Here is a 25,600-nt window from a genome sequence, read left to right as displayed (position 1 = left end):
GCTGTATAACTTCTATTGCTTATATTATCTTTATAGTGTTTGTATTCTGTTCGCTGTAACCCTAATTTGCAACTACTTTTTTTTTTTTTTTAAGATTTTACTTATTTATTTGACAGGAGAGAGAGACAGCCAGCGAGAGAGGGAACACAAGCAGGGGGAGTGGGAGAGGAAGAAGCAGGCTCATAGCGGAGGAGCCTGATGTGGGGCTCGATCCCAGATCGCCGGGATCACGCCCTGAGCTGAAGGCAGACGCTTAATGACTGAGCCACTCAGGCGTTCCGTGCAACTACTTTTTTAATGTAGCGAGACCCCTTAATGTGCAAACTGCACGATTCCTTCATTTGGGAAACTGTTTTCCATCATATTTTGAATTACTTTCTGTTTTGTTATTTTAGGGACACCAGCTGGTCTTAAGCTCACCTCCTTTGTTCTCTACGTTTATCATTTCTTTTCTAACTGCTTTACTCTGCCCTACCTCTCATTCATTCTGATTGGCTCAAACCTTTCTTCCAAGCTAGAACTTGATTTCCTAACTGGTCTATGTTTCTAATTTATGACCTATGGTGGTGTGGTTTGGATTCTCATTTTATTTCATTAATTCTGCAATCTCCTTCTCCACCTCATTTTTTTTCATCATCTTATCTTTGAGCTTTTATTGAATTTATGCTCTTAATAACATTTTTCTACGATAAACTGTGTAGAGTTTGTTTTTGCTCCTTGGGTAGTACTTTCTTCCTGCCTGGATTCTTTTGTCTTCCACATGCCTTTTTCTTCTTATTATTCTATAATGTGTTTTTAGGGTTGCCATGCCGTTTCTTTTCATCTTGCTCACACTTCGCACAGGCAGACGGCCCACACTATGTATTTTCTCAGGTACAATGAGGGCATTATCTTTAAAACTGTCTTCCCATCTTAACTAGCACCAATTTTTCCTGTCTTGAAGCTGCATTTTGAGGACTAGATGTTATTTTCTAACCAGTTTTCTGTAACCTGAGGCAGAAGAAAAGAAGGGAGGCAGGGTAAGGGAAATGTTATCCCTGCAATTTAATCAATAATATTCTGCTGAAATTTAATAAATGGTTCGACAGATCAAACTTTCAAAAACTTCTGACCAGGGCTTATGCATCCCATTAGAAATCAGAGGAAGCTACGGTGGTAGCAGTCTGCCTCCCGGGCTCGGCCAAGGAGCAGCCCTCATAAATGGATAAAAAGTACACGGCCCTGGGGCGCCTGGGTGGCACAGCGGTTGGGCGTCTGCCTTCGGCTCGGGGCGTGATCCCGGCGTTCTGGGATCGAGCCCCACATCAGGCTCCTCCGCTATGAGCCTGCTTCTTCCTCTCCCACTCCCCCTGCTTGTGTTCCCTCTCTCGCTGGCTGTCTCTATCTCTGTCAAATAAATAAAATCTTTAAAAAAAAAAAAAAAAAAAGTACACGGCCCTGACTGGGATTTAGGGAAACGGCATTCTATTGATAGGTAAGTTCATATTCTTCAAATCAGAACTTTAGCTGGGCAGTCTCTGTCAACTTCTTTTCATCTAGGAATTCTACCCCAGGAATCTAGTCTACAGAAACTGTTGTACAAGTATATAAAATTATATGGTACAGAAATGTCATAACAATATTATTTATAAACCTGAAAACTTGAAAATAATCTTCGGTAGGAAATTAAATGAACCATGGCACGTGGAATGCTTGGCCAACATTCATCTCATCCCTGATGATCAGACTAATTAAATCATGGTAATCCCATTCTCTCTCCCAGTGATTAGCTTAGGGAGACTCAAAGGATAGGCTTTGCTGTCCTCTCACTAACAGCCTGAGGCTAAGAACCAGGAGAATCAGTGAGGAGCACAGCTGCACCGTAACTATCTCTCTGTATCTAGAACCATACAATCTCTGCTATGTCAGACAATCAGCTCCCCGATTGTTCAAATCAATGTAAACGCAAGTATTCTTACTTAAGGATAAAGATATACTAAGGACATTATGCAAGAAGCAGTACATTATACACACGTACTGTTAAAGATGTTCCTAATAAGTTTTAAAAAAAGTTACAAAGCAGTGATAGTACAACCATTTTTGCTTTTACACTGCAAATATGTGATACACATGGACAAACTTAGACTAAAATCTGCCAGTGATAGCTGCTTCTTTGATAGGATTACTAGGACCTTTAATTTTCTATATTTTTCTATTATGTGAGTTTTTACAATATATATTCCTTTGTAATAGACAAGATAAAAAATAAATTCTTTTCTATTAACTAATTTATAGCAGCACTGACATTGGTTTATTCCCCTTTTGTAAGTTTCCATAATAAAGTCATCCGAATTCTATGGTTTGGGGTTAATTTTTTCATAGTTAAGGAATGTATACATACAGTCAAGAGGCCTGAGAACAGAATGGCTCACCACTCTATGGACAAACTTAAAAAGTAACTAAAACAATATTACAATCTTCATGAAAATGAGCTCCAAGTAACAGTCCATATTATTTGCCTCCACTGAATGTCATCATATGGAACATTAATTGAAATAAACAGACCATGTTGAATGCTTCCTCTGTGCCTGGGGCAGCTAACAGTGGGCACTGTGGCTTAGATAGGCGGTCATCAAAACAACGCTTCTGTAAATGGAGCTGATCTTTTTAACTATTCAGCTCTTCATCTAAAAAGGAGACCCCACACAACTGCTCCTGGTGGCTAAAGATATTTTACAGAATTTCACTCCCCTACTGAACGAATATTAAAACCAGTGCCTCTTTGCCACTAAATTATTGTACCCTTATCAAGGCTAAATTATCTGTTCTTTACAATGTATAAAGTTTTGGTCATTCACTATCTTTTTACTCTTAAATGTCCAGGGTGGTTTTTCCAATATAAAATCAATTTCCATACAAAGATGACCAAAAATACCTGCTGTCTTTGTCTACACAACCACAAATTCAGGAACCGAAGTTTTTCAGTTCACCAAAAGTGGTCGGATCCTGATTTAAAACATGCAAATAAGAGCATAAAAGAACAGATAAATCAAAAAGCAAACTTCGATGAAAAATGTAGGTTTAAGGTAACTGGAATATTTTTTTTAAAGATTTTATTTATTTATTTGACAAAGAGAGAGAGACAGCCAGTGAGAGAGGGAACACAAGCAGGCGGAGTGGGAGAGGAAGAAGCAGGCTCCCAGCAAAGGAGCCTGATGCGGGGCTTGATCCCAGGACTCTGGGATCACGCCCTGAGCCGAAGGCAGACACTTAACGACTGAGCCACCCAGGCGCCCTGGAATATTATACTTTCTTTTATAAGAAAGTCTACAAAAGAAAAAAAACCCACAATAATTATAACAGCAAGACAACAACCTGAATTATACTAGTACACATTGAGTATGCTCAGTAATAAATACCAAATAGAAGTTAGTAGAAGTTAAGAAACCAAATTATTTTTCTACCTTCAGGTTTCTTTAAAATAGCATTCCTTTGTATTTTTTTAATCTAGTGTAACTTCACATTTACTTTAAGGAAAAGTCTTGTTAGAATAGTATTTATGCCATTTAGTTAAGTATTAAATCTCAATAGTTACAGAATTGGTCCTTTACTCTTGGGATATAATTCCTACACAGTTCTCATGATCAAAGCTTTTATGTTTCTCAGTCTTCATCTGGTTATCATCTACTCAATATTAGACATGCAAATAAATACATTACCAATTTGGATATAGTACTTATTTTGCATAGAGTAGTACAAAACATTTATACTGATTCCATACTGAGCAAGATGTCAGCCCAATTCAAAACTGCCCTGTTTGTTCTGAACATTTTAGTCATATTTCAATAATACTAAAACAAAACAAAGAACTCTTCTGTATTTTAAAGCTAAGACACAGGATAAATGATAAAATTATTTAAAGCTTTAAAATCCTCAATCAAGAAAGTATTTTATGTACTTTTAATGAATTAGAACTACAAAAACTACAGCATAGGAACTTCGAATCAGAACCTTCATTTCTGTTGTAAATAATTATTGGGTAGAAAGACAAACGTATTATTCATGTTAGAATAACCTCCCTAAATAATAATGGAATTCTCTGAAACCAAAGTTGTGACTCCAAGTAAATAATGCTAACTGTATATTGGGACAATTCTGAAACAACATACAAGTTGTTTTTGTGGGTATTTCATATTATCACTGCAGAACCACCAGATCTTCGCATTTTAAAAATATTTTTGTCTAGGGGCGCCTGGGTGGCACAGCGGTTAAGCGTCTGCCTTCGGCTCAGGGCGTGATCCCGGAGTTCTGGGATCGAGCCCCACATCAGGCTCCTCCACTGTGAGCCTGCTTCTTCCTCTCCTACTCCCCCTTCTTGTGTTCCCTCTCTCGCTGGCTGTCTCTATCTCTGTCAAATAAATAAATAAAATCTTTAAAAATATATATATATATTTTTGTCTATGGGGCGCCTGGGTGGCACAGCGGTTAAGTGTCTGCCTTCGGCTCAGGGCATGATCCCGGCGTTATGGGATCGAGCCCCACGTCAGGCTCCTCCGCTATGAGCCTGCCTCTTCCTCTCCCACTCCCCCTGCTGTGTTCCCTCTCTCGCTGGCTGTCTCTATCTCTGTCGAATAAACAAATAAAATCTTTCAAAAAAAAATAAAAAAAATAAAAATAAATAAAAATAAAAATATTTTTGTCTAACAGTGAATATTTAAGAAGGCCACTCTAACATTAAACAAGTTACTCTATCAAATTAAGTATTCCCTTAACTCATTCATAATTTGACATGCTTTTTATGCTAAATTCTTAAAGGGTGGTAAAAATGTTAGGGAAGAAACTGAACTATCGCTAAGGGATGATGGAAACATGAAGACTTAAGTTGCCCTCTCATGACAAAGCTCAAATTAATTTTACATTAAACCAACTGAAAAACTTCCTCCTCTCCATGGCTGTCCATGCCGTGCACTCCCTGGTCTGCTACCTAAACCAGGAAGAGGTACTAAGACAAACAGCAGCCAGGATTAGAAGTATGAAATATAAAAATGCTCCCTGACATTTGTTAATCCATTTGACAAATATTTCTTAGGCATTTGCTACTTGATTTCACTTATCTCACTCAGTTCTGATAATAACCCCGCAAAGTGCATATTAGTATTGTTCTAACAGTATTACACATGAGGATCTCTGAAGTTAAACAGCTTGTCTAAGATCACTTGGCCACTAAGTAGAGAAGAGAGGTTCTAAAACCTTCTGTCCTATCAGATGTTCTGCATTCAAGTCCCAGCTCTACTGCTTATGGCTATTTGAGGGCTTGGGCAAACCACTTAACCTGTCAGCTTTCTAGTATCTTCACCTAGAGAACCGTGAAAACAGGAGTATCTCACGAGACTGCTATGAGAATTAAATGCTGTAAGACACATGAACATGCTTTAAAAATTGTTACTTTTGCATATTACTATTTCATGCCCTGCCCTGTGCAATGTTAACCGTTTCATATTACAGATTGATTATTTTTAGCTATAGACCGCCAGCAACTGAGCAATTCTCTTGCTGTATGTTAGAAATTTTCGAAGGATATTTTTGCAGTCTACTGAAGTTTAGATGGCATGAGAGAAATCTAAAAACTTCCCGACACAGGCCTAACTTTCTATAACCCCCAAATAAGTTTGATATTGGCAAAACCTAACCCATTATAATTTTCATCTGGACAGGTAGTATATTAATATGGTTTAAATTTCAAAAGACACCAAAGGGTAGTTAATTGGTGCAAAGTATTCTGAGCTGGTCCCCTAGCTTCTCAGACCCCCTCCCCAGAGACAAGCAATATTTTTATCAGTTTCTCATGTCTTCTTCCAAAGACACATAGGCATATCTGTTCTCTCCTACCCACTTTTTACATAAATGGTAGCATCCTACATATATTTCTTCACTTTGCTTTTTTCCACTTAACAGCATATCAGTAAAAAAAGAAGTGGTTGGGTGGTTGTTGTTGTTTTTTAGTTGCATTAAATTTAACTTAATCCACCCCTTATTAAAGGCCATTTAAGCTGTTTTCAAAACTACAATGAATAATCTTACACATTCAATATTTTGTAGGTATGAAAATATATCTAGTGCATTAAATCCTAGAAGTGGAACTGCTAGGTCAAAGATGGGTATTTTTAATTTTTATAGATATTACTGAACTGCCCTTCACAGAGCTTGAACCAATTTATATTCCCACTGGCACTTGCTCCCCAAACTTTTAACACAGTGTATTATGAAACTTATAGACCTTTGTCAGTCCGCTAGCTGGAGAATGGTATTCCCCCTCCTATAATTTTTAGTTTTATTTTGTTATAGATCCTTCTGAGAAGGGATAAAGTGCTGATAGGTACAGAAACAAGGTGACAACAAGTTAACTCTGCGAATCTCAAAATATTCAAAAGTCAAATTCTATAATAAATTTTTAAAAAGCTCTTTTTAACCCGGCAGAAAATAATAGGCATGCTGCGAGGTATAGTTCAGGCTAAATGTATAAATAGGGTTAAAGCAGAATCAGAAAATATATACATATTAAATTTATGGTAAGTTACTAAGAGAAATTAAGGATAATCTGTTTCCCTTGAGTTTTGAAATTTGATTTTTTTTCAATTTTAAAATATTTGGAACTTATAAATATAGTCAGTTCTGCTATAATGCTTATTTTGAACATGCAATTTGTTCCAATTTGATATATTAGAGAACAATATGAGCAATTTCATCTGAGAAACACTAAGTGAACACATAAAAACTGGCACCAAGCAGTGTTTGAATACACAAACGTGCACAACCCCCAAATATCTATCAAATAATCAAAACAGTGGGGTATTGACATAAGGACAAACATATAGGTCAATGGAAAAACAACTAAAGATCATGTATTTATGACTGATTTTTGACAAGGGTGCCAAAATCGCCCAAAGGGGGAAAGTAGCCTTTTCAAGAAAAGGTGCTGGGACAACTGGAGAGCCGCAAGCAAAAGAATGAAGGAAGACCCTTACCTTACACTATGTACAAAAACTAATACAAAATGGACCAAAGGCCCAAATGTAAAACCTAAAATTATAAAACTCTTGGAAGAAAACATAGGAGTAAATCTTTATGACCTTGGATTTGGCAATGGATTCTTAAATATGACCCTAATAAATGCACAAGCAACAAAAGACAAAAATTGATGAATTAGATTTCATCAAAATTAAAATCTTTTGTGCTTCAAAGGACACAATGAAGAAAGTGAAAAGACAACCCACAGAAAGAAAGAATGTGCAAATCATGTACACAATAAAGGATTTGTATTTAAAATACATAAAGAGGGGCGCCTGGGTGGCACAGCGGTTAAGCGTCTGCCTTAGGCTCAGGGCGTGATCCCGGCATTGTGGGATCGAGCCCCACATCAGGCTCTTCCGCTATGAGCCTGCTTCTTCCTCTCCCACTCCCCCTGCTTGTGTTCCCTCTCTCGCTGGCTGACTCTATCTCTGTCAAATAAATAAATAAAATCTTTAAAAAAAAATAAAATAAAATAAACAACTCTTACAATTTAATAGTAAAAAAGACAAATAACCCAATTCAAAAATGACCAAAGGATCTGAAGAGATATTTCTTCAAGGAAAATATATAAAATATATAATTGCTAATAGGCACATGAAAAGATGCTTGACATCATTAGCCAAGAGGGAAATACAAATAAAAAACACAAGGAGATAACAATTCGCACCCACTAGGATGGTGACAATCACAAAGGCAGATAATAACAACCGTTGGCAAGGATGCAGGAGAACTGGAGCCTTCCTACCCTGCTGTGGGAATGTAAAATGATGCAGCCACCTTGGAAGACAGTCTGGCAGTTCCTCAAACAATTAAACAAGTTACCATAAGACCCAGCAATTCCACTCCTAGGCATATACCCCCCCAAAACAAAACAAAACAAAAACTGTGTCCACACTAAAACCTGAATACAAAAGCTTACTAAGCTGCTTTAGTCATTAACAGCAAAAAGTAGAAACAAGCAGATGTCCATCAGCTGATGAGCAGATAAGCAAGGTGGGGTGTACAGCCGCACAATGGAATGTTATTCACCCATAAAAAGGAATGAACTACTGCATAGATGAACCTTGAAAATATTATTATGGGTAAGTGAAAGAAGCCAAGCACAAAAGATCGTATTTGATATGATAACGTTTTTATGAAATGTCCAGAACAGGCAAATCTATAGGAACAGTAAAGAGATTGGTGGTTGCTTAGGGCCGGGGGAGAGGGGATAAGGAAGTGATACCTAAACAGTATGGAGTTTCTTTTTTGAGGTGATGAAAATGTTCTAAACTTGACTGTGATGATGGCTGCACAACTCTCGTGAATATACCAAAACCACTGAATCGCACACTTTAAATAGGCGAAGTGTATGGTATTTGAATTCTATCTCAATACTACTTAAAAAAACCCATCTCCCTGGGTTGCTGGAGGGGAGGTGGGTGGGAGGGATGGGCTAATGGGTGATGGGCATTAAGGAGGGCGCTTGCTGCGATGAGCACCGGGTGCTGTATGTTAAGTGATGAATCACTAAAACTAATATTACACTATATGTTAACTAACTGGAATCTACATAAAAATTTGAAACATAAAACAACAAAACAAAATCAAACAAAACCAACCCCAGCTCCCAGCTCCGTTAGTTTCCCTCATGTGTATGAATCACACCTTCCATATCTGGTCCTTAACGTCCCATCGAATTTCCAACAACCCTCCTTTACCACTTCGTAATAACTTACGAGTGGCAACTCTCCCCACACTACTTTCAAAAAGCAAATTTCAGGGTTTTTTTCCAAGGAAAAGGACCATATTCATTATAACATTTATCAATTTCTTAACTATGTAACATGTATAAAACTGTACCACCATTTTTATTAAGTTCCTATCTTTATGTGTTATCGTCAGAGTTTTTGAGTGTTATGCCTCAATCCTGCCTTCCCCATAAGCTCTGTGCTTTTTGGTGCCCAGTTTTGCATAGTGAAGGGATTTCTAGGAATGCATACGCCATACTATGGCTGAACTAACTGCAGAATCCGATGACAACGTCTCCCCCAAATATACCGTTGTCAGAAACACAGTTCAAAGGTGGATAAATCACCGATCCAAACCTATCATGTTTCAACTGTTTTTCACTGCTTAAAAATTTCAAACTAAAATGCTGAAAGAAATGAATACCATTAGGGATACTATGGTAACAATGTGGGAAGGAGTTTTCAATGATTACATTTTTGTTTCCTAGAGATCTTATCAACACCAGAAGATGGTTCTGAAGGGAAACAACATTCATTTCAAAAGGAAAACGTCAGTAATTTATGGAGCCTAGCTACTAGCCAGCATGCATCCTCTGTATTATTTGGGCTGTTCCCTTCCAAATCACAAAAACACCACTTCCACTTCAGTTTCTATGGCTTCATTCATGACCCTAACACGGCTGTCTTTTCCTTTCCCCTTCCTCTCACCAAATCTCACACTCCCGATCCAAATCCTTTACAGATCATTCCCCGTTCCAGCTCATTCTTCAGTGGTTTCCTACCCCTCTGGGTTCCAATAGCACTTACTATCTGATTTACACAATTTTAATCTCATATTGTTTGTTCATTTTATTCTTGTCCCTTGACTATACAACTTTTCAGGGACAGAACCATGGCTAATACTTCAGAATCCACAAAAAGCTTGCACAGCATGGAGCACAGAGTAAGAACACAAGAAATTTTGGCTACTGGGTGATAAATAGGACAAAATCATGGGCACCAAATAACCTCACGGCTTTCTTACTTACAATTTGACCATTTCTGATACGAACCATTCCAATGCCTTCGAAGAAGCTAAAATTTTAACTTAGCTGTGCTGAATTTATATATGGCTACTAAGGAAATAAAATCCTATAAAACTTGCACTCAGAAGTCTTACCACAAAAGAGGCTAAACAAGAAGTTACAGTTGTTACACTAAACATTTTTAGATTTTGGACCCCAATTCTACATTATAGTATGAAAACAATATTACTGTAGCAATTTTATCACAGTGACAAATCATCCCTGAGGAGCGGTTTTCAAAGCCTTCTTTTGGTAGCGGAAACCTTTTTCCAAACCAAAGGCGAAGTGGAACCCTCCCATGCAGAAGAAAAGCAGAGCTGATCTTGCTAAAGCGGAAGGAGGAACCTATGGTTCTACCCACTTGAGTCTCCCTCTAACGTATTCAACCCCTTCCCTATTCCCAGTCCCCAACCGCCGTGGGCCCTTAAGGCATCCCTGAGAACCAACCACACAGTCTTGAAAAACAGACTAGAATAATCAGAAAGTTACCATGAATAGAAAAATTCTACATTAATTTTTTAAAATTTCAAATATCATTAAAATATTAAAATTAACACTTACCCATTTCTACTGAAAACTCTTAGCCATGCTTTGAGGTTTGGTCCTAACAAACACAAACAAGGTACAGTAGTAAAGGTAGACAAAATAACTGCAAATAAAAATGTTTCCAACACCAACCTAGAAAAAAAAAACCTTATTAGTTTTTTTAAAGGCATTAAAGGTGCATGTACACTACATAATCTTGGTTACTTAAATAGATTTAACCTAAAAACCTTTTCTTGGGGCGCCTGGGTGGCACAGCGGTTAAGCGTCTGCCTTCGGCTCAGGGCGTGATCCCGGCGTTATGGGATCGAGCCCCACATCAGGCTCCTCCACTATGAGTCTGCTTCTTCCTCTCCCACTCCCCCTGCTTGTGTTCCCTCTCTCGCTGGCTGTCTCTATCCTGTCGAATAAATAAATAAAATCTTAAAAAATAAATAAATAAATAAATAAATAAATAAAAACCTTTTCTTACAATTTTCGTTGAAAGGTAACACGAGTCCTACCAAAACGGTAACTATAAAAAATGTTACTACTGAAATACAAGCTATAAAAAACAATCTAGCAAATATCTGGCTTCATTTTTTTTTTAAAAGATTTTATTTATTTGTCAGAGAGAGAGTGCGAGTGCACAAGCAGGGGGAGCGGCAGGCAGAGGGAGAAGCAGGCTCCCCGCCGAGCAAGGAGCCCGATGTGGGACTCAATCCCAGAATCCTGGGATCATGACCTGAGCCAAAGGCAGAGACACTCAACTGATGGAGCCACCCAAGCATCCCACATATCTGGCTTTAATGACAGAGTTCAGAAGTGTTAAGTACTCTCTGATCCATAGGAGACTCTCCACTGCAAGAAACCCCATTTTTAGATAATTAACTTTATTCCTGAATAGCCTCTGGAACTTTTTCTGCAACCACTGGTTCGACTCTAGTTTATACTGGAGTCACTTGGAAAATGAGATAAACTAAAGACAGGGGGGCTGCACCGCTAGAGTTTCCGAGGCCCGAGAATTTGCTTTTGATAAAATGCTGATGCTTCTGGTTTTAGAACCACCGCTCAAGACATTCACTCCACTCTACAACGGATTAATAGAAACTACCATTTCCCATTACAAAGGTCTGGTTCTCTCCTCTCTTGAAAAGAACGACCTGTTCATTTAGTGTGTGTATATATACAACTATGTGTAAATATATATAAAACGACATACGTAGCTATGCGTGTGTGTCACAACTTGTTTCACTGTGATCATTAATCACTGCTAAATAAAGTTCCCCAATCTATGATGAACATTATATAAGAAATATTCATGAATTTTGTTTTTTTAAAAACTGGTCAGCTTTGAAAAAGCGTTGAGTTAAATTTTGCCTTTAAACTATCAACACGAGGTTATTAAATAATTAAATACAGGAATCTATTGACTTTTCTTAAGAAAAACTTTCAAGCACTTCAGAATCATATTTACTAACAACTGATATGCTAATTGTAACCAATTTATATATATCATTATAGTAAGTTCCCTTAGAGGTTCTAAGGGCCACACATTTATTGCTATAGTTTCTCATCTACTTCCCCACTTCCCACATGCAATGGGTAACAGAAGGCTAGGTAATAGGAGCATTTAATGAATTAAGTTATTCTTATTGTGAAGTAATATTAAAAGAATATCATTACTAAGAAAGGGCAATGATGTCAGTATCCTTCTGTGATCTGGCAATTAAACACACCATGGTTTTTCATTCATCACCAACAGAATTAGTGCTTTGTCTAGTAAACAAGCGGTTTACAATATAATTGCCTTAAGGTAAAAATTTCAAACTTACTCTATGAGTGGTGCTCCATATAGAACAAAAATTACATGAAAGAAGAAACATGACATAAGAAAGTAGATACAGCATTTCAAAAACCTGGTTACCTAAAAAAGAAATGAGAACGATTTGAAGACTCGAGACAATGCCTAGAGGACAGCAAATGCTTCCACTTTACCTGCCAATACAACTCATTCTCCTACGTGTGCAACAGCTGAATGTTCTTTACTTTGGGTAGCCTGAAGTCAGAGTCCATCTCCTGCGCACAGTCAGGCGCACAGTCCTCCAGACAGCCCCACAAAACAGCCTACAAGTCACAAATCACCACCCATATTCCACCCACCCAATCGGCACTAGAATCAAAACGCACTTCTGTTCCTACGGTATGCATTGAGCTATGTTACTTATCAGTATTTATAAAATATTTACCAACAACAGAACGCTATGATACCAAAAAAACACACAGTCCTTATTATGTGATACATGAAATCTTTGCAGAAAATAAGGACTACAGGTTTTTTTTCCCATTTAAAAACAAAATTCCCAGGAAAATTGTACCAAAAAAGCACAATACTAAATAATTCCCCAAATCATATTCATGTGATTATATAATGCATATGAGAAAAGACCTGCATGTCTGCAAATCAATGTGGGACCTGCTTGATTTGGAGCTTAAGAAAATCTAATTATAACACACACAAGGAGTTTTTTAATTGTAGGGCAGTAAATGTGTTTTAAGTTATCTAAGACAGCTACACACGGTATTGCGTAATATTAAGGGAGGACTTTATTAATTCAAAGTAATAGTCAAGTGTTATACGATAGTGAATATTCCAGAAAATAGATTCTGATACCTGAAAACTTTAACACTGTTTAGTCGAGGAAGGCCATGTTTAAAACAAACCTACCACAGAGGCTTATTTTGTAATTTCTGAAAAACATATTAAGTTCCCTCAGAAATTGAAAAAAAATAAATGAAAATAAACTAAAATGTCTTATAAAGTTTAAAGATATGACTGCTACGTCATGTATTTATCTTTAATGGTGACTTAAAACATGACTATCTCGGTTCACAATGCTGTAATGTCCACTGAAGACAACCTAATCCCACAACTGATGCGTGGCAAGGACCTACTGAAAATTGTGGGCAGCCTTCCAGCAGTAATAGGCTACTGATCTGAAAAAAAAATTTTAAAAATCAGGTTCTCCTTACTCAGTGTAAATAACCCCATGAGTACTTGACTAATACTTTATTCTTTCATTAAAAGAAACACGACCTCTATCTAAAAATCAGTCATCAAGAAATAAGCCTTACCTTGTATGACAATGAACTTCTTTTAGAGGATGCATTTGGTTTCACTACTAAATATAATACTAGATTGACGGCAGTTACAAAAACAGAACAGATGCACAACCATGTCAAGTGTGTTTCCAATATTGAGAAGTTCTCCAAGAAGAATGATGGAATGAAGATGCTTAGGATAATTGAAAATATGCATAAAAGATGGGTATACAGTAGTCTCTTGATATCAGTATTTTTCATGGTGTTTTCTTGAGTGGCTATCTAATGAAAAACAAATTAAGAAAAGAGTATATCCGATAATGATTTTTTCCATTGTCTAAATGCTCCAAAGCCTAAAATTAAGCATGAACAAGTCAATTTTCTATGCACAATAATGTATTAGTTTCAGAATATGGGAAGATGCATATGTATAAATGTACATGTAGATTAATATGGCTCAAAAAGGTCTCAGAGCCTAAAAAAGACAAATTTACTAATTTCTTAAATATTTGTAACTGGTTTCTGTCAAAGGGTCATGTACTAGGACCAATTAAGGGATTCGTTTACTTTTCTTTTTCTTTCTCTTTTTTGCCAAAATCACAGAGGTGAAAACAACATGCACAGACTAATGATTTGCTCTTGTTGGAAATATAACCCATGCATTATAGGAACTCCCCAAATACATTTGGCCAAACTCTTGGCATTTTTTTTTTAACCATTGTGGATCCTTGTCTAACATCACAGTAGTTCACAGCTTCTGGCAAATGGCAAGTGACACCAAGTGCACACTTGAATACTCAAATGGTGGCCACTGTAATCAAGAAAGTTCAAAGAACATTATGCTAAACTAAGGGATCCCAATGCTCCAGAAATACCAAAATGACAATGTTTGTTACAGGCGCTAAGTTCCAATCAAAAGTAGAGAATAAATAGGAGAAAAAAGTCTTTCTCTCTTTGTCTCTATAGAATACACACTGCGTGTTTATGTTTATTTATAAATTATCTAACACAATACATAGTGTATTGTGATTAACTTACTTAGTAATGTTAATATTAATGTTAAGTACAATACTTAATGTTAAGTAGGACCTTATTAAAGTAACAATCCACATTTAACACTCTGGTGAGTATTACAGAAAAAAAGGTCAAGTCCAGGCCTTATCCTAACGGCCCTGATATAATTCTATAATTTTCCAAGGCAAATAGTCTACTGATAAGGAAACAGGCTAAGACACGTTAGGAGAAATGTCTAAAGTCCCAAGCTCCCAAGCACTAAAGCCACGTCAAAGCCTCGCCTCTTCGATATAAAGAAAAACACTAGCGGTTAGAAGAAAATGAACAGCAAGAAGGGAGAAAGGAAAAGTTTCTCGCAGGTCCCATCCTCTGCTGGCCGAGGGGCGGGGCGGAGGATCCAGAATACACTGTCTCAACAGATACCTCTTTGGATATTTTTCTGGGCCCCTCTCAGAGTCCCAAATGACATGAGCAGATCTGGATCTAATACAGTGAGCAGTACCCAAACTCAAATGCTTACTGAATGAATGAAAGAACGAAGGAAAGAGGGCGGGTCCTGCGAAAGCAGCCCAGCGGTGGGCCCCGGCTAGCACACGAGGACGCCCCTCCGGCTGCCACGGCCCTGGCCTCCGCGGTCTGACCTAACCCGGGTTCGCAGGTACTGAGGCTGGAGAGGCCTTTCTGAGCGGCTCGCACAGGAGCCTCCGCGGAAATCGCAGGACCTGTCTCTGCAGCCCCACCCCAAACTCGGTCGCTCGGGACTCTGCCCAACCTTCACCCAGGGAGAGTGTGAGCAGCGGGGGACGCGCTGAGAGGCATAATCAAAGAGCACGGGCGCGGAGACCAGGAGAAACGTAAGGCCACACACAGAATGACGGATCCGAAAGAGGGCCGGGTCCATCAGGGCAGCCCCTGGGTCACGCCGGAAGGGTGGCGCTCGGACGGACGGCGGGCGCGGGAGGGCTGGGGGCACAGACGCTCTCGGTCACATGGACAGTTGGTGGGGACTGCCTGCACCCCCGGGAAGCTCGCGTGCCGGGAGGGTTCGGCTGGGCTTACCTAACTCTCCCGCCAGCGGAAGAGAAGCTGGGGGTTACTACCTCCCACCATCAGGTACGACTCGCCGCCCTAGCCATCGCGCAGGCGCAGGCCTGTGGGGCGGAGACCCAAGACCGCACAGCCAATTGCAGAAGCGGAGGGGCGGGCAATGGGAGCAGCCCCGCCTCCCAGCTCGCGTTTAATTCCTCCCGCTGCTTTTCAGGTGTGGGATGGGCGGGGCGGAGGGCGGAGGGGCCGGAAGTGGGTTGTCGTAACCCGGAAGGGGAATCCTTCCCTGGCTGTTGTGTTGATATTTTCAAGCTGTTTCTGTTTCTGCAGCCAAGGGAACCGTCGGGGAAGGATGGTGTGCGAAAAATGTGAGTTAAGGGGTCACATCTTTGGGAGAAGGAGGCTAGGTGAAGCTAACTGGAGTTCTTTGGGTACTTCGGCTTTTTTATTTTGGCCACAGGTCTCCGATTACAGTCTTTATCTTTCTACCCCTTTGACGATTAAAATTCCTTCCCTCCCCAACGACCGTATAGTCGTTTTGCATTCAGAGTGGTCTCAGTTTTGCACTCATTTGTTTATTTCCTTTGCTTCCCCCACCCCCAACCCGGGTTTTCATCCCACACAATTCTTGACTGGCTCCTTCGCCCCACAGACCCTCAAGGTTGGAATGGGTCTTAAAAGTAACTTGTACAACATCTAGAGTTTCCAGATTTAGCAGACATTTTAAAAAAATGAATACTTTTTATTAGGAGAACTATGTCCCATGCAATATTTGAGACTTGTCTTTGCTTGCTGCTCCTTACTACTGAAAGTGCTTTGGACATAACTTTTAGGACGTGACAGTACTAAAACACCATTAATTGTTTGAAATTTAAATTTAACCGGGCATCCTATATTTTAACTAGCAACCCTAAGTTAGCAGCCTATCCAGTGGCCTAAATGTTCTGTGCATGAATACCTGTGGTATTGAGGCAGGGTTCAGAAAGTCTCACCACCTTCAAAGCATTCTGTATCGATGTCACTGGCTTTTAGAAAAGTCCTTCCTCCCTATAGTTGCCATCAGTGATTCTAATGTAAGCCCTTGAAGTTCCTAGAAAATATGACTTTTTGATGTCACGGAATATTTGCTTTAAAACAGCTGTCATATCCCGAAGTCTCTTTCCTCAGGCTAGACATTTCTGGTTCTTCTGAGACAAGGTTTCAAGTCCTCTTAACATAATCCATTTTGTTTATTACCCCCCCACAGTAGATAAACCTTTGAACACAGGCACCCATGAGTTTGAATCACAGTTTTTACATTCGGTGAAAGAATAACCATGAGCGAGTTATCTAATATTTCTTGGCCCCAGTTTTCTCATCTGAAGAATGAGAAGAATACGTAATTTATGGGTTTTGTGAGAATTAGATAATGTAGGTAAAACCTGATATGGAAGTGCCTTAGTGTATACTCAAAAACTGGTTATTTCTTTCCTAACCCCCAATATGTGGCACTCAGAATTAAACTCTGCTCCATTTTACTAATATTTCCATTTTTTCTATGCTTTATGTCGTTATCTCATATTAAGCTTTTAAAAAATTATTGCAATGTAATTGACATAGGTACAAGTCACCCATTTAAAATGTACCATTCTGTTATTTTCAGTATATTCAGAGTTGTGCAACCATCACCACAGTCAATTTTAGAATATTTTCATCACTCCAAAAAGTACATTAAGCTTTTTGACATTGACATCCTTTAACGCTACTCCATCTGGTACTTAAGTTTTTTGGTTTTGCCTGTTTGAGTAAATATGACATATATTTAGGTTATGCACCTTCCTTGATGTCTCCTCTCTTATGTAGTATAGTTCCTAAACATGTAAATTTAGCCTTCTATCTAATCTGTGTTAATTCTCTATATTTTAACTTCAAAGGACCGGTATTCTGCCTGGTTTAACTTGTTTTGTGTGATGTTCTTTACACCATAAATACTTTTTCTCAGGGAAATTGAGGATACTGGGCAAATTGTGAGAGTTAATTTCCTAAGGTACATAAAAGTTTTGAGAACCCAAGATCTAATGTGGTATTAAAATAAATACACATAGTTGGTTCTGGGACGTGATATGCGTCCTAAAAGGTCATTTGCTTTTTACTTCTCTGCACTTCTGAAAGTCTGTGTATTATTTCTTTGCTCTGATACCTTTCTACCTTCTATAGCATCTTATTCCCCAAATAAAAATAGACTATTAATGCAAAGACCTTTCTTTCAGTCTTTTCTACTCTGTAATTTTGAAACTTGGTCTCTATTCTCTTTGCATATACTTCTCCTTGTGCTTCCTTACCATTATAATCTCCAAAGTTTTCTTATTCTCCTTCTCCCTTAAAGTAGATGTGTCCCAAGGATCTGTATCTGACCTTCTTTTGTCTCTTTGTTTTGGAAATATCTGGCTTCAAGTAGCATATCCGTGCCAGTGAATGTCTAATCCACATCTCCAGCCGACTTCTCTCTGAACTAAGACCAATAGAAGAATTTTCTCCAGACAATACTGGGAACCTCTAACTGGTTGTTACGTAGTAGTTTAGTACTGCCAAGCCTGAATTTGTCATCCTACTTCACAAACCTGTACCTTCTCTTCCATCATTTAATGGCATGGCAGTCCTCCCAGTCACCCATTCACAAAGCCTTATCTCTCATGCATTCCCTCATCCCTTTGTTAACCTGCATCCAGACACTTGCATGTCCTCATGTTTTTACTTCCATTCAATAGCTCATATTTTCCCTAACCTCTCAAATACCCTAGCTGAGGTCCCCATCACTCAAGTTAGACTAATGTGATCCCCTCCCAGCCCCTTTCCCTTCAAACTGTGTTCTCCCTGCCTTTGGCTCTTCTCTCCCTAAACTGTCCTGCATGCATGTGAAGGCCACTGGGGAAGACTGCACAAGTGAACCAGTTGGTACCACTAAAAGTGAACAATTCCTAATCTCCAAGATCTTTAATACTATTTGTCAATTTTTTTTACTTATCTTTAGTCAGTCCCCTTTCCCTTTGTTGCTAGAGGCTATTCCAAGCTTTCCAGTCCCTTAAACTGAAACCTCATCCTCTGTTGACAAATACCTCCTTATAGGTATAAGAAAAGCAAGGTAATTAAATGGGAACGTTCTCAGCTTCTTTGACTATACCCATAAATAGATCTGCATCCATGCTCATTTACTTCTCTCCCTTTCTTCAAGGAAAATTCTACTCATGTCCTTGTTGCCATCCCTCCCTACCTCTTTGTCTCTATATCCTTTGGAATCTTTAATCAGCTCCTCTTCCATATAAAAATGCTCAGTTAGACCCTGACTCCACCTTTCATTCTTGCATTTTGTCACCTTTTCTTTTCATTCATGCAACAAGTATTATATTCCTACCAAATGCTAGACAGTAGAACCCAAGGGTAAAGATTTTGTCTTACTATCCTTCATCATCATGCCAGGACATGGTTTAGAGTAATCATCACAGATATTTGCATTGAACCTAAATATAAGTGCACTCTATTGTTTCCTGGATTTAAAACCTTCAATACATTCTCAATGTGCAGAGAATAATTTTAGGTTTCTATATTTAGAGCCTGGCATTCAGGATGACCCTCCACAATGAGGGCCCAGCTTATCTTTACAATTTTCTTTTCAGTTACTCTTACCTTCATTCTTTGGCCAAAGCAAGCTACTTCGCATGCTCCTGTGTGCCCTGAGCTTTCCACGCCTTTCTTCAGGATATGTGCTTTCTCTGGTTTGCCTTCATCTTCTCTCCTCCTCTTCCTTTACAATCCCACTGCCAGATCCAGACCCTCTTCCTGCCTTCTCCACAGGCTCTCCTGGATTTCCCCAGCTAAGGCTATTTCTTTCTCCATTGAATTTCTCCTAGTACTTTAGCTGTCTACGGCTTTTTATTTTCTAGTTTATGTTTTGGTTCAAATGGTTCTTTTTCAGAGGTCTCTGTCCCCTTTGAAAAATCTGATGAAAGCTATGGCCTCTTACAAGAAAAAAAATGGCTATACAGTAGTTTGGTGTACAACTTCATCTTGTTCACTTGTCTTCTGAGGTATACCCATGAGACCCAGGTTAAGGACCACTGTAGGAGAAAATAGTGTGTTGTACATTCCTTGATACCTAGAGCTTTATCTGATTTATCATTTTATTTCTCTCTGAACTTTGTATAGCGGTTTATATATCATATGTGCTTAGTAAATACTTATGGAATAAATAGGTGTATCAGATTTGTTTAGATTGATCAGATTTGTTTAAAGTATACATGTACAGGGAAAGCCTATCATCAGCCGTCATACTGTACAGATTTTACTCAGAGTCAGTTACCCCTGGCCCACAGTTATTATCGTCAGTCTCAGTTCACAGCCCCTACCCTGGCATGAAAAGGCTCCTACTTTAAGACAATGGTTGATACCACTGTGAGTTTTAAGTGCCGTGTAGTGTATTTATTAGATAGTAAATCCGAATTCCCCTTACTTTTACTATCTCGTTATAACAGGTGAAAAGAAACTTGGTACTGTTATCACTCCAGACACATGGAAAGACGGTGCAAGGAACACCACAGGTATTTTTCCATTTGGAAAAGAGAAGTCGAATCCCGTACTTCCTGAGATGAATGTTTTAGCTCTACATTATTTGTAAAAAGAAAACTTTCGTGTGCAAAGTATTTCATCTCTTAAATATTAAAGCATTCCAGATCCCCCAACAATTTAATATCTTCTTTTATTTAATTCTCTGGGTTACATGTTAAGGGTTCCTCATCTGTCAGGCAAAAGACAGCAAAATCATTAAATGATTTTCAGCCAATGAGTAGATCATAATAACTGATTTGATTCCACTTAATTAAAGTCTGTATTTAACTCCCCCTCTCTTCACCTGACTTTTATATTCTTGAACAAATCATTTACACATTTACATTTTTACCTTCCTATCAATATATACAGTTGAGGTGTTTCCAAAGGGAAGGAAGAGAAATACTTGTACTGTATTCACGGTCTGTGGCACCACAATAGTGGCTTTAAGATTTTACACTAGATAAAGTGCAGACCCATCCCTCAAGTCCTCTTTTGGGTCTGAGAAATGAAATGACTATCCACAATTTTATTGCCTCATAATAAATGTTTCCTTTTTAAGTAGTGTCTTAAAAACCTGGCTATTAACTGGGGATTTTTGAAAAATTTTGATACAGTCTAGTCTATTGGTAGGAGGCCAAAGAATGAACTTTTTAACTAATTGTTAAATGTTAAATGGATATGTTATAGTGAAATGTGCAGAAATAACCTGCTAAAATACATGTATATTTTGATTTAGAAAGTGGCGGAAGAAAGCTGAATGAAAATAAAGCTTTGACTTCAAAAAAAGCAAGGTAGGTATAGGAGCAGCCAGTCCGCGGGCATGTAACTTTCCAGTGTCTTTGTCTTAAGCAGACCGGAGTGAATTTGGTGCGCGTCATTCTGTCACGATGAGACAGAGTTCAGCAGTTCCTAGCATGCAAAGCCAAGCCGTCTGTTACAACCTGGTTTCATCCTGCTCCTCCTCAGTGTATCAATACATGAAGATATTAGTGCTATTTTTTTAATACATATAAATTCACCAGAAAACATGACTTTTATTTTATCTCGTTCTTTTTTTTTTCTTTTGAAAACTATGATTTCTTTTTTTTTTTAATAATATTTTTTTATTATATTATGTTAGTCACCATACAGTACATCCCTGGTTTCTGATGTAAAGTTCGATGATTCATTAGTTGCGTATAACACCCAGTGCACCATGCAATACGTGCCCTCCTTACCACCCATCGCCAGTCTATCCCATTCCCTCACCCCCCTCCCCTCTGAGGCCCTCAGTTTGTTTCTCAGAGTCCATAGTCTCTCACGCTTTCTTATCCCTAAAACTACTTGCAGTTTCATTCAGGTGCTTCACTGTGGTATGTTTTATAGGACTAGTTTTAGAATAATACTGCCTGGTTTGGGTTTATTCTAGGTTATTTTACCTGGTTCTTAATTATCGTACAAATCGGAGGTAATAGAGAGATGTGGAGAGATCAGAAGCTCTGGAGTCAGCCCTAAATTTGAATTTGGACTCTGTTCCTGTCTAGCTTTGGGACCTTAAGGAAATTAAGCCAGTTTCTTGACTTTTCTGAACTTTACTTTTTCATCTAAGGATGGAGATAAAAGTGTTTCCCACTCTAAAAACTACTTTTTGACACCATGCTTTATTATTTCCAGTCTTAAAAATTCCATGAGCCCTTCCAGCTGCCACCCCATTTCCTTGCTTCCCTTCACAGCAAAAGTTTTTGAAAACCTTATTCAGATGCTTTCTCAGTGTCTGTAATTCCATTCATGACTTCAGCCACTCCAGTCGGGCCATCAGCCCCACCAAACCGCTGCAGCTGCTCTCGGCAGGATCATACCTGATGGACTTCTCTAGTCTTATCTTTCTTAACCTTTTAACAACTCTCATTTTTGCAGCCTTCTGTTCTCTCTTTTTTTTAAAGTAAGCTCTACGCTCAATGTGGGGCCTGAACTCACAGATCAAGAGTCACATGCTTCACTGACTGAGCCAAACTGATGTCTCTGCAACCTTCTATTCTCTTGGCTCTTGGGTACCATACTCTTTTTCCCTCCCTACTCACTGTTCCTTCTCAGTCAAGCCTCTGGACTCAATCCTAGACCTTGCTCTTTTTTTTCTATTTATAAATGTGTGATCTCTCCTCAAGTGACTTTAGTCCAATGGCTTTAAATTCAAACTGTATGTTAATGACTCCCAGATTTATATCTCCTGTCCTTACTTCTCTGAGCTCCAAAGATATATCCAGCTGCCTATTTGACTTACCAATTTGGTGTCCTAACAGTCTTTTGTTCCTGCAGTCTCCTAATCAGAGTCTCATCATCGTACCACTCCAGTCCAGCCATGCGAGTCTAAGAGCTAGAATACCACACCAGTCCCTCCCTTTTACTCACTTCCCTTTCATCAGCAAGTTCTTTAGCTCTGCCACCAGCATATAACCCGAATCCACCTGCTTCTGTCCATTTCACTATTACTCTCTTCCAAACCACTGGTATTTCTTACTTAGATGCCATAATAATTTTCCATCTCTCTGCTTCCTCTGTAATTCTTTATGGTTCAGTCTCATAGTAGCCAGAGTGGTCCTTTAAATGGCACATAAGTGCTTTTCTCAGAACCCTGCATTGGTTTTCTTTTCACATAGAGTATAATCTAACCCCCCTTCCACTTCTTACAAGGTTTTCCATGATCTGGCCCCTCCCACCTCTCTGACTTCCTGTTGCACCAACCCCTGCATCAGATAGACCAAGCCCACTCCCGTTGGAAGAGGTTTGTGCTTGCTGTGCCTTCCTTCTAGAGCTCGTCCCGCAGTGCTTACAAAGATGGCTCCTTCTTGTTACTAGGATCTCAGCTGAAATGTCATCTCCTCAGAGTGGGTGACATTTGAATTAATGTCTTCCAGCATTTAAATTAATGTCTTCCCTCCTTCCGCTCATGTCTGCCACAATATCCTGTTTGAATTTTCTCTACAACCTGTATCACTATCTGAAAAGCATGTTTGTTCATTTACTTACTGTCTGTCCTTTGCCTGTTGTCTTACTAGAATGTCAGCTTGAGGAGGGCAGAGGCTTAGTCTGTCAAGTTCATCTTTGGTACGTAAAACAGTGACAGGCACATAGTAGGCACTCACTATGTATTTGCTGAGTGAATCAATACGTTTCATGACATTATCCCAAGGATTAGAAATAAAATAATAATAATAATAATAATAATAATAATAATAATAATAATAATAATAATAATAATAAAGCTTTTACTACCTGTAGTGCCTGGCTACCATAAGTACATAATGGTACTTATTAAATAATGGATATAAAACAGCGTAATAGACTTGATCTTCAGTGAAGCGTCACATTAAGTATTGCTTTGACTTATTAATGTCTTCTAAGACCGTTCAGTTATTATTAACTAAGTTGTAACTTTTCCACGTTGTACAGTTTTAGATACTTCCAGTTCCGTTATGCTCCCAACCTCATTCCGATATCATTAATAAGTAGCTATTACTTCGGATACTCTAAATGTCTCACATTGGAAGGCGTACTGTTGTATTGCATTGAATCTAAGATACCAACATGTAGATGTATCATTGCTTTAAGAAAGAAAAAGCTCTGCCAATTAATTGTAAGATTTCAGACATACTAAAATGTGTATCTTAGGATAAAATATGGTTTGAAGCAAAAGTAAGCATCCATAAGGATCCATACAAATTGAGCTTATTAATAAGAGGAATAGTGTCTATCTTCCCTTGTGCAGAGTAAAGTGACATTCTTTTGGGTTTGGAGAAATTAACCTTTGAAAATGAGCTGCTGTATTGTACTACCCCAAGAGAAGACAGGTCTAGGACAGTGTTGGTATTCGGTATACGAGTATTGTTACAAAAGTTATGGCCAATTTAGGGGAAATTATTTTCTACTCCAGTGACTCTGAGGTGGCATTTTTATGTAGTAGAAACTCTTTTATGCAAAGGGATTGGATTAATTAATGGAAAATGTCAGCTAAAGGAGGCAATTATTAAAACATACACATACCTTCTTGTAAGTCACAGCACATAACAGCACATGCATTCATCAGTCATTTGGCACCGAGACAGGCTTTTTGAGTATGAGTCTACCGATAAAAGTTCTTCATCATTTTCCTCACATAAATCATAACCAGAATGCACGTTTCCGGTATCTTTAAAGTGGAGCCAGAACTGACAGACTTGCAAAGTGCCAAGTCCTTCCACTTACAATCTTGCCCCTATTTGAAGCTGTCTCACCGAATTCAGTGGCGGGTCAGTGATTCACACTGACCCAGCCATCCTAAAGCATTCTCATAGTTTTTAATAGAATTGGTCAGTCTTTTTGCACCCACCTTACATCAGTTTCTGTAATATTTAACTGTATCACACACACACAGATTGGCAAATACAACTCGTAGAAACGGTTTGGGATTAAGGAACTGACTCTTCACCAGCATACAAGTCACATGGAAGGGGCAGGGGTGTGCAGGCGAGGGGAGAGAGGAGCCAGCTGCAAGCATGCCATGCCTGTCGGTTGGAGAGTGGCAGAGGGAACGAAGAGCGTGGACTAATCCCATTTGCTGCTTCAGGGAGGTCATTTAAATGTTTCTATACTATTTTACGTTTTTTTTTTTCTTTTTAAAAAAACAACTCTAGATTTGATCCATATGGAAAGAATAAGTTCTCCACTTGCAGAATTTGTAAAAGTTCTGTGCACCAACCGGGTTCTCATTACTGTCAGGGCTGTGCCTACAAAAAGGGTAAGTTTCTTTCGATACTGGTTTTCTGTGCATATCAGGCCTACTCTTGGTACTGACTTAGATAACACAGGAAAGGAGTAGCCTTTCATAGCTGCTGTTTGTCAAGTGCTCTTTTTTTCTAAGGCAAGATAAAACTTAGAACTTGTTCATAGTTACAGGTCTTTGCTTTCTTTTTCTCTTTTCTCATGCTGTTAACTTATGTTTTAAGCCTCAGGACTGACTTAAATAAAGACAACTGTTGGTATTTGGTATTTGATTGGTATTATTAGTTGGTATTATGATTTGATGGCTTACATGTTTTGTTTGTTTGTTTTAGGCATCTGTGCAATGTGTGGAAAAAAGGTTTTGGATACCAAAAACTACAAGCAAACATCGGTGTAGATGTATTGATGACGTTTCCGGCTTTCAACGTGATTTTACTTTTTGCTGTGAATTTTCGAGGCATAACAAAGGTGTTCAAGTTCCAAAATAACACATTTTAAGACAATATAAAACCGAGGAAGTTGAGTGGTATTCATTTTTTTGCTGTTAAAAAGTTCTAAACGACAACGTAACTAGTTTCCTGCCTTAGTTCTTTTCCGCACAAGCATCTTATTGAACCAGAGTAAGTGGCAAATTTAATGAAAAATATTTTCCCATTTCTGTGGATGCTTTTTATTTATCATTATTCATATAATTCTTATTTTCACTCTCTCCTTTATTTATAGATATCACAAAAGGGAGGAGATGAGTGA

The 25,600-nt window shown here is 38.6% G+C and overlaps 2 protein-coding genes across 3 annotated transcripts in view; one reads left to right on the top strand and one right to left on the bottom strand.

Annotated features, from left to right (window-relative positions):
* Positions 1-25,600, bottom strand: part of PIGF (phosphatidylinositol glycan anchor biosynthesis class F) — a 52,465-nt gene that overhangs the window by 19,326 nt on the left and 7,539 nt on the right. Inside the window, exons 1-4 of one of the 2 annotated variants that reach the window (XM_008699829.2) lie at positions 15,542-15,647; positions 13,502-13,750; positions 12,202-12,293; positions 10,406-10,522 (exon numbers count right to left, since the gene is read on the bottom strand). In XM_008699829.2, the coding sequence (XP_008698051.1) occupies positions 10,406-10,522; positions 12,202-12,293; positions 13,502-13,729 (437 nt within the window). In that variant the 5' untranslated portion in view covers positions 13,730-13,750; positions 15,542-15,647. Of the gene's footprint in view, positions 1-10,405; positions 10,523-12,201; positions 12,294-13,501; positions 13,751-15,541; positions 15,648-25,600 lie in introns of those variants that run through there. The other variant, XM_008699830.2, reaches the window with a different exon arrangement.
* On the top strand, positions 15,778-25,373 carry CRIPT (CXXC repeat containing interactor of PDZ3 domain). The gene is made up of 5 exons (XM_008699828.2): positions 15,778-15,897; positions 20,038-20,103; positions 20,850-20,904; positions 24,763-24,866; positions 25,183-25,373. The coding sequence occupies exons 1-5, from the start codon at positions 15,882-15,884 to the stop codon at positions 25,245-25,247; spliced, it is 306 nt and encodes a 101-aa protein (XP_008698050.1). The 5' UTR covers positions 15,778-15,881; the 3' UTR covers positions 25,248-25,373.

This window comes from Ursus maritimus, unplaced genomic scaffold (assembly GCF_017311325.1).
Source record: "Ursus maritimus isolate PB19 unplaced genomic scaffold, ASM1731132v1 scaffold_6, whole genome shotgun sequence".
NCBI lineage: Eukaryota > Metazoa > Chordata > Mammalia > Carnivora > Ursidae > Ursus > Ursus maritimus.
Note: the sequence above shows the minus strand (reverse complement) of the source record. Positions and strands in the feature narration are given on the sequence as shown.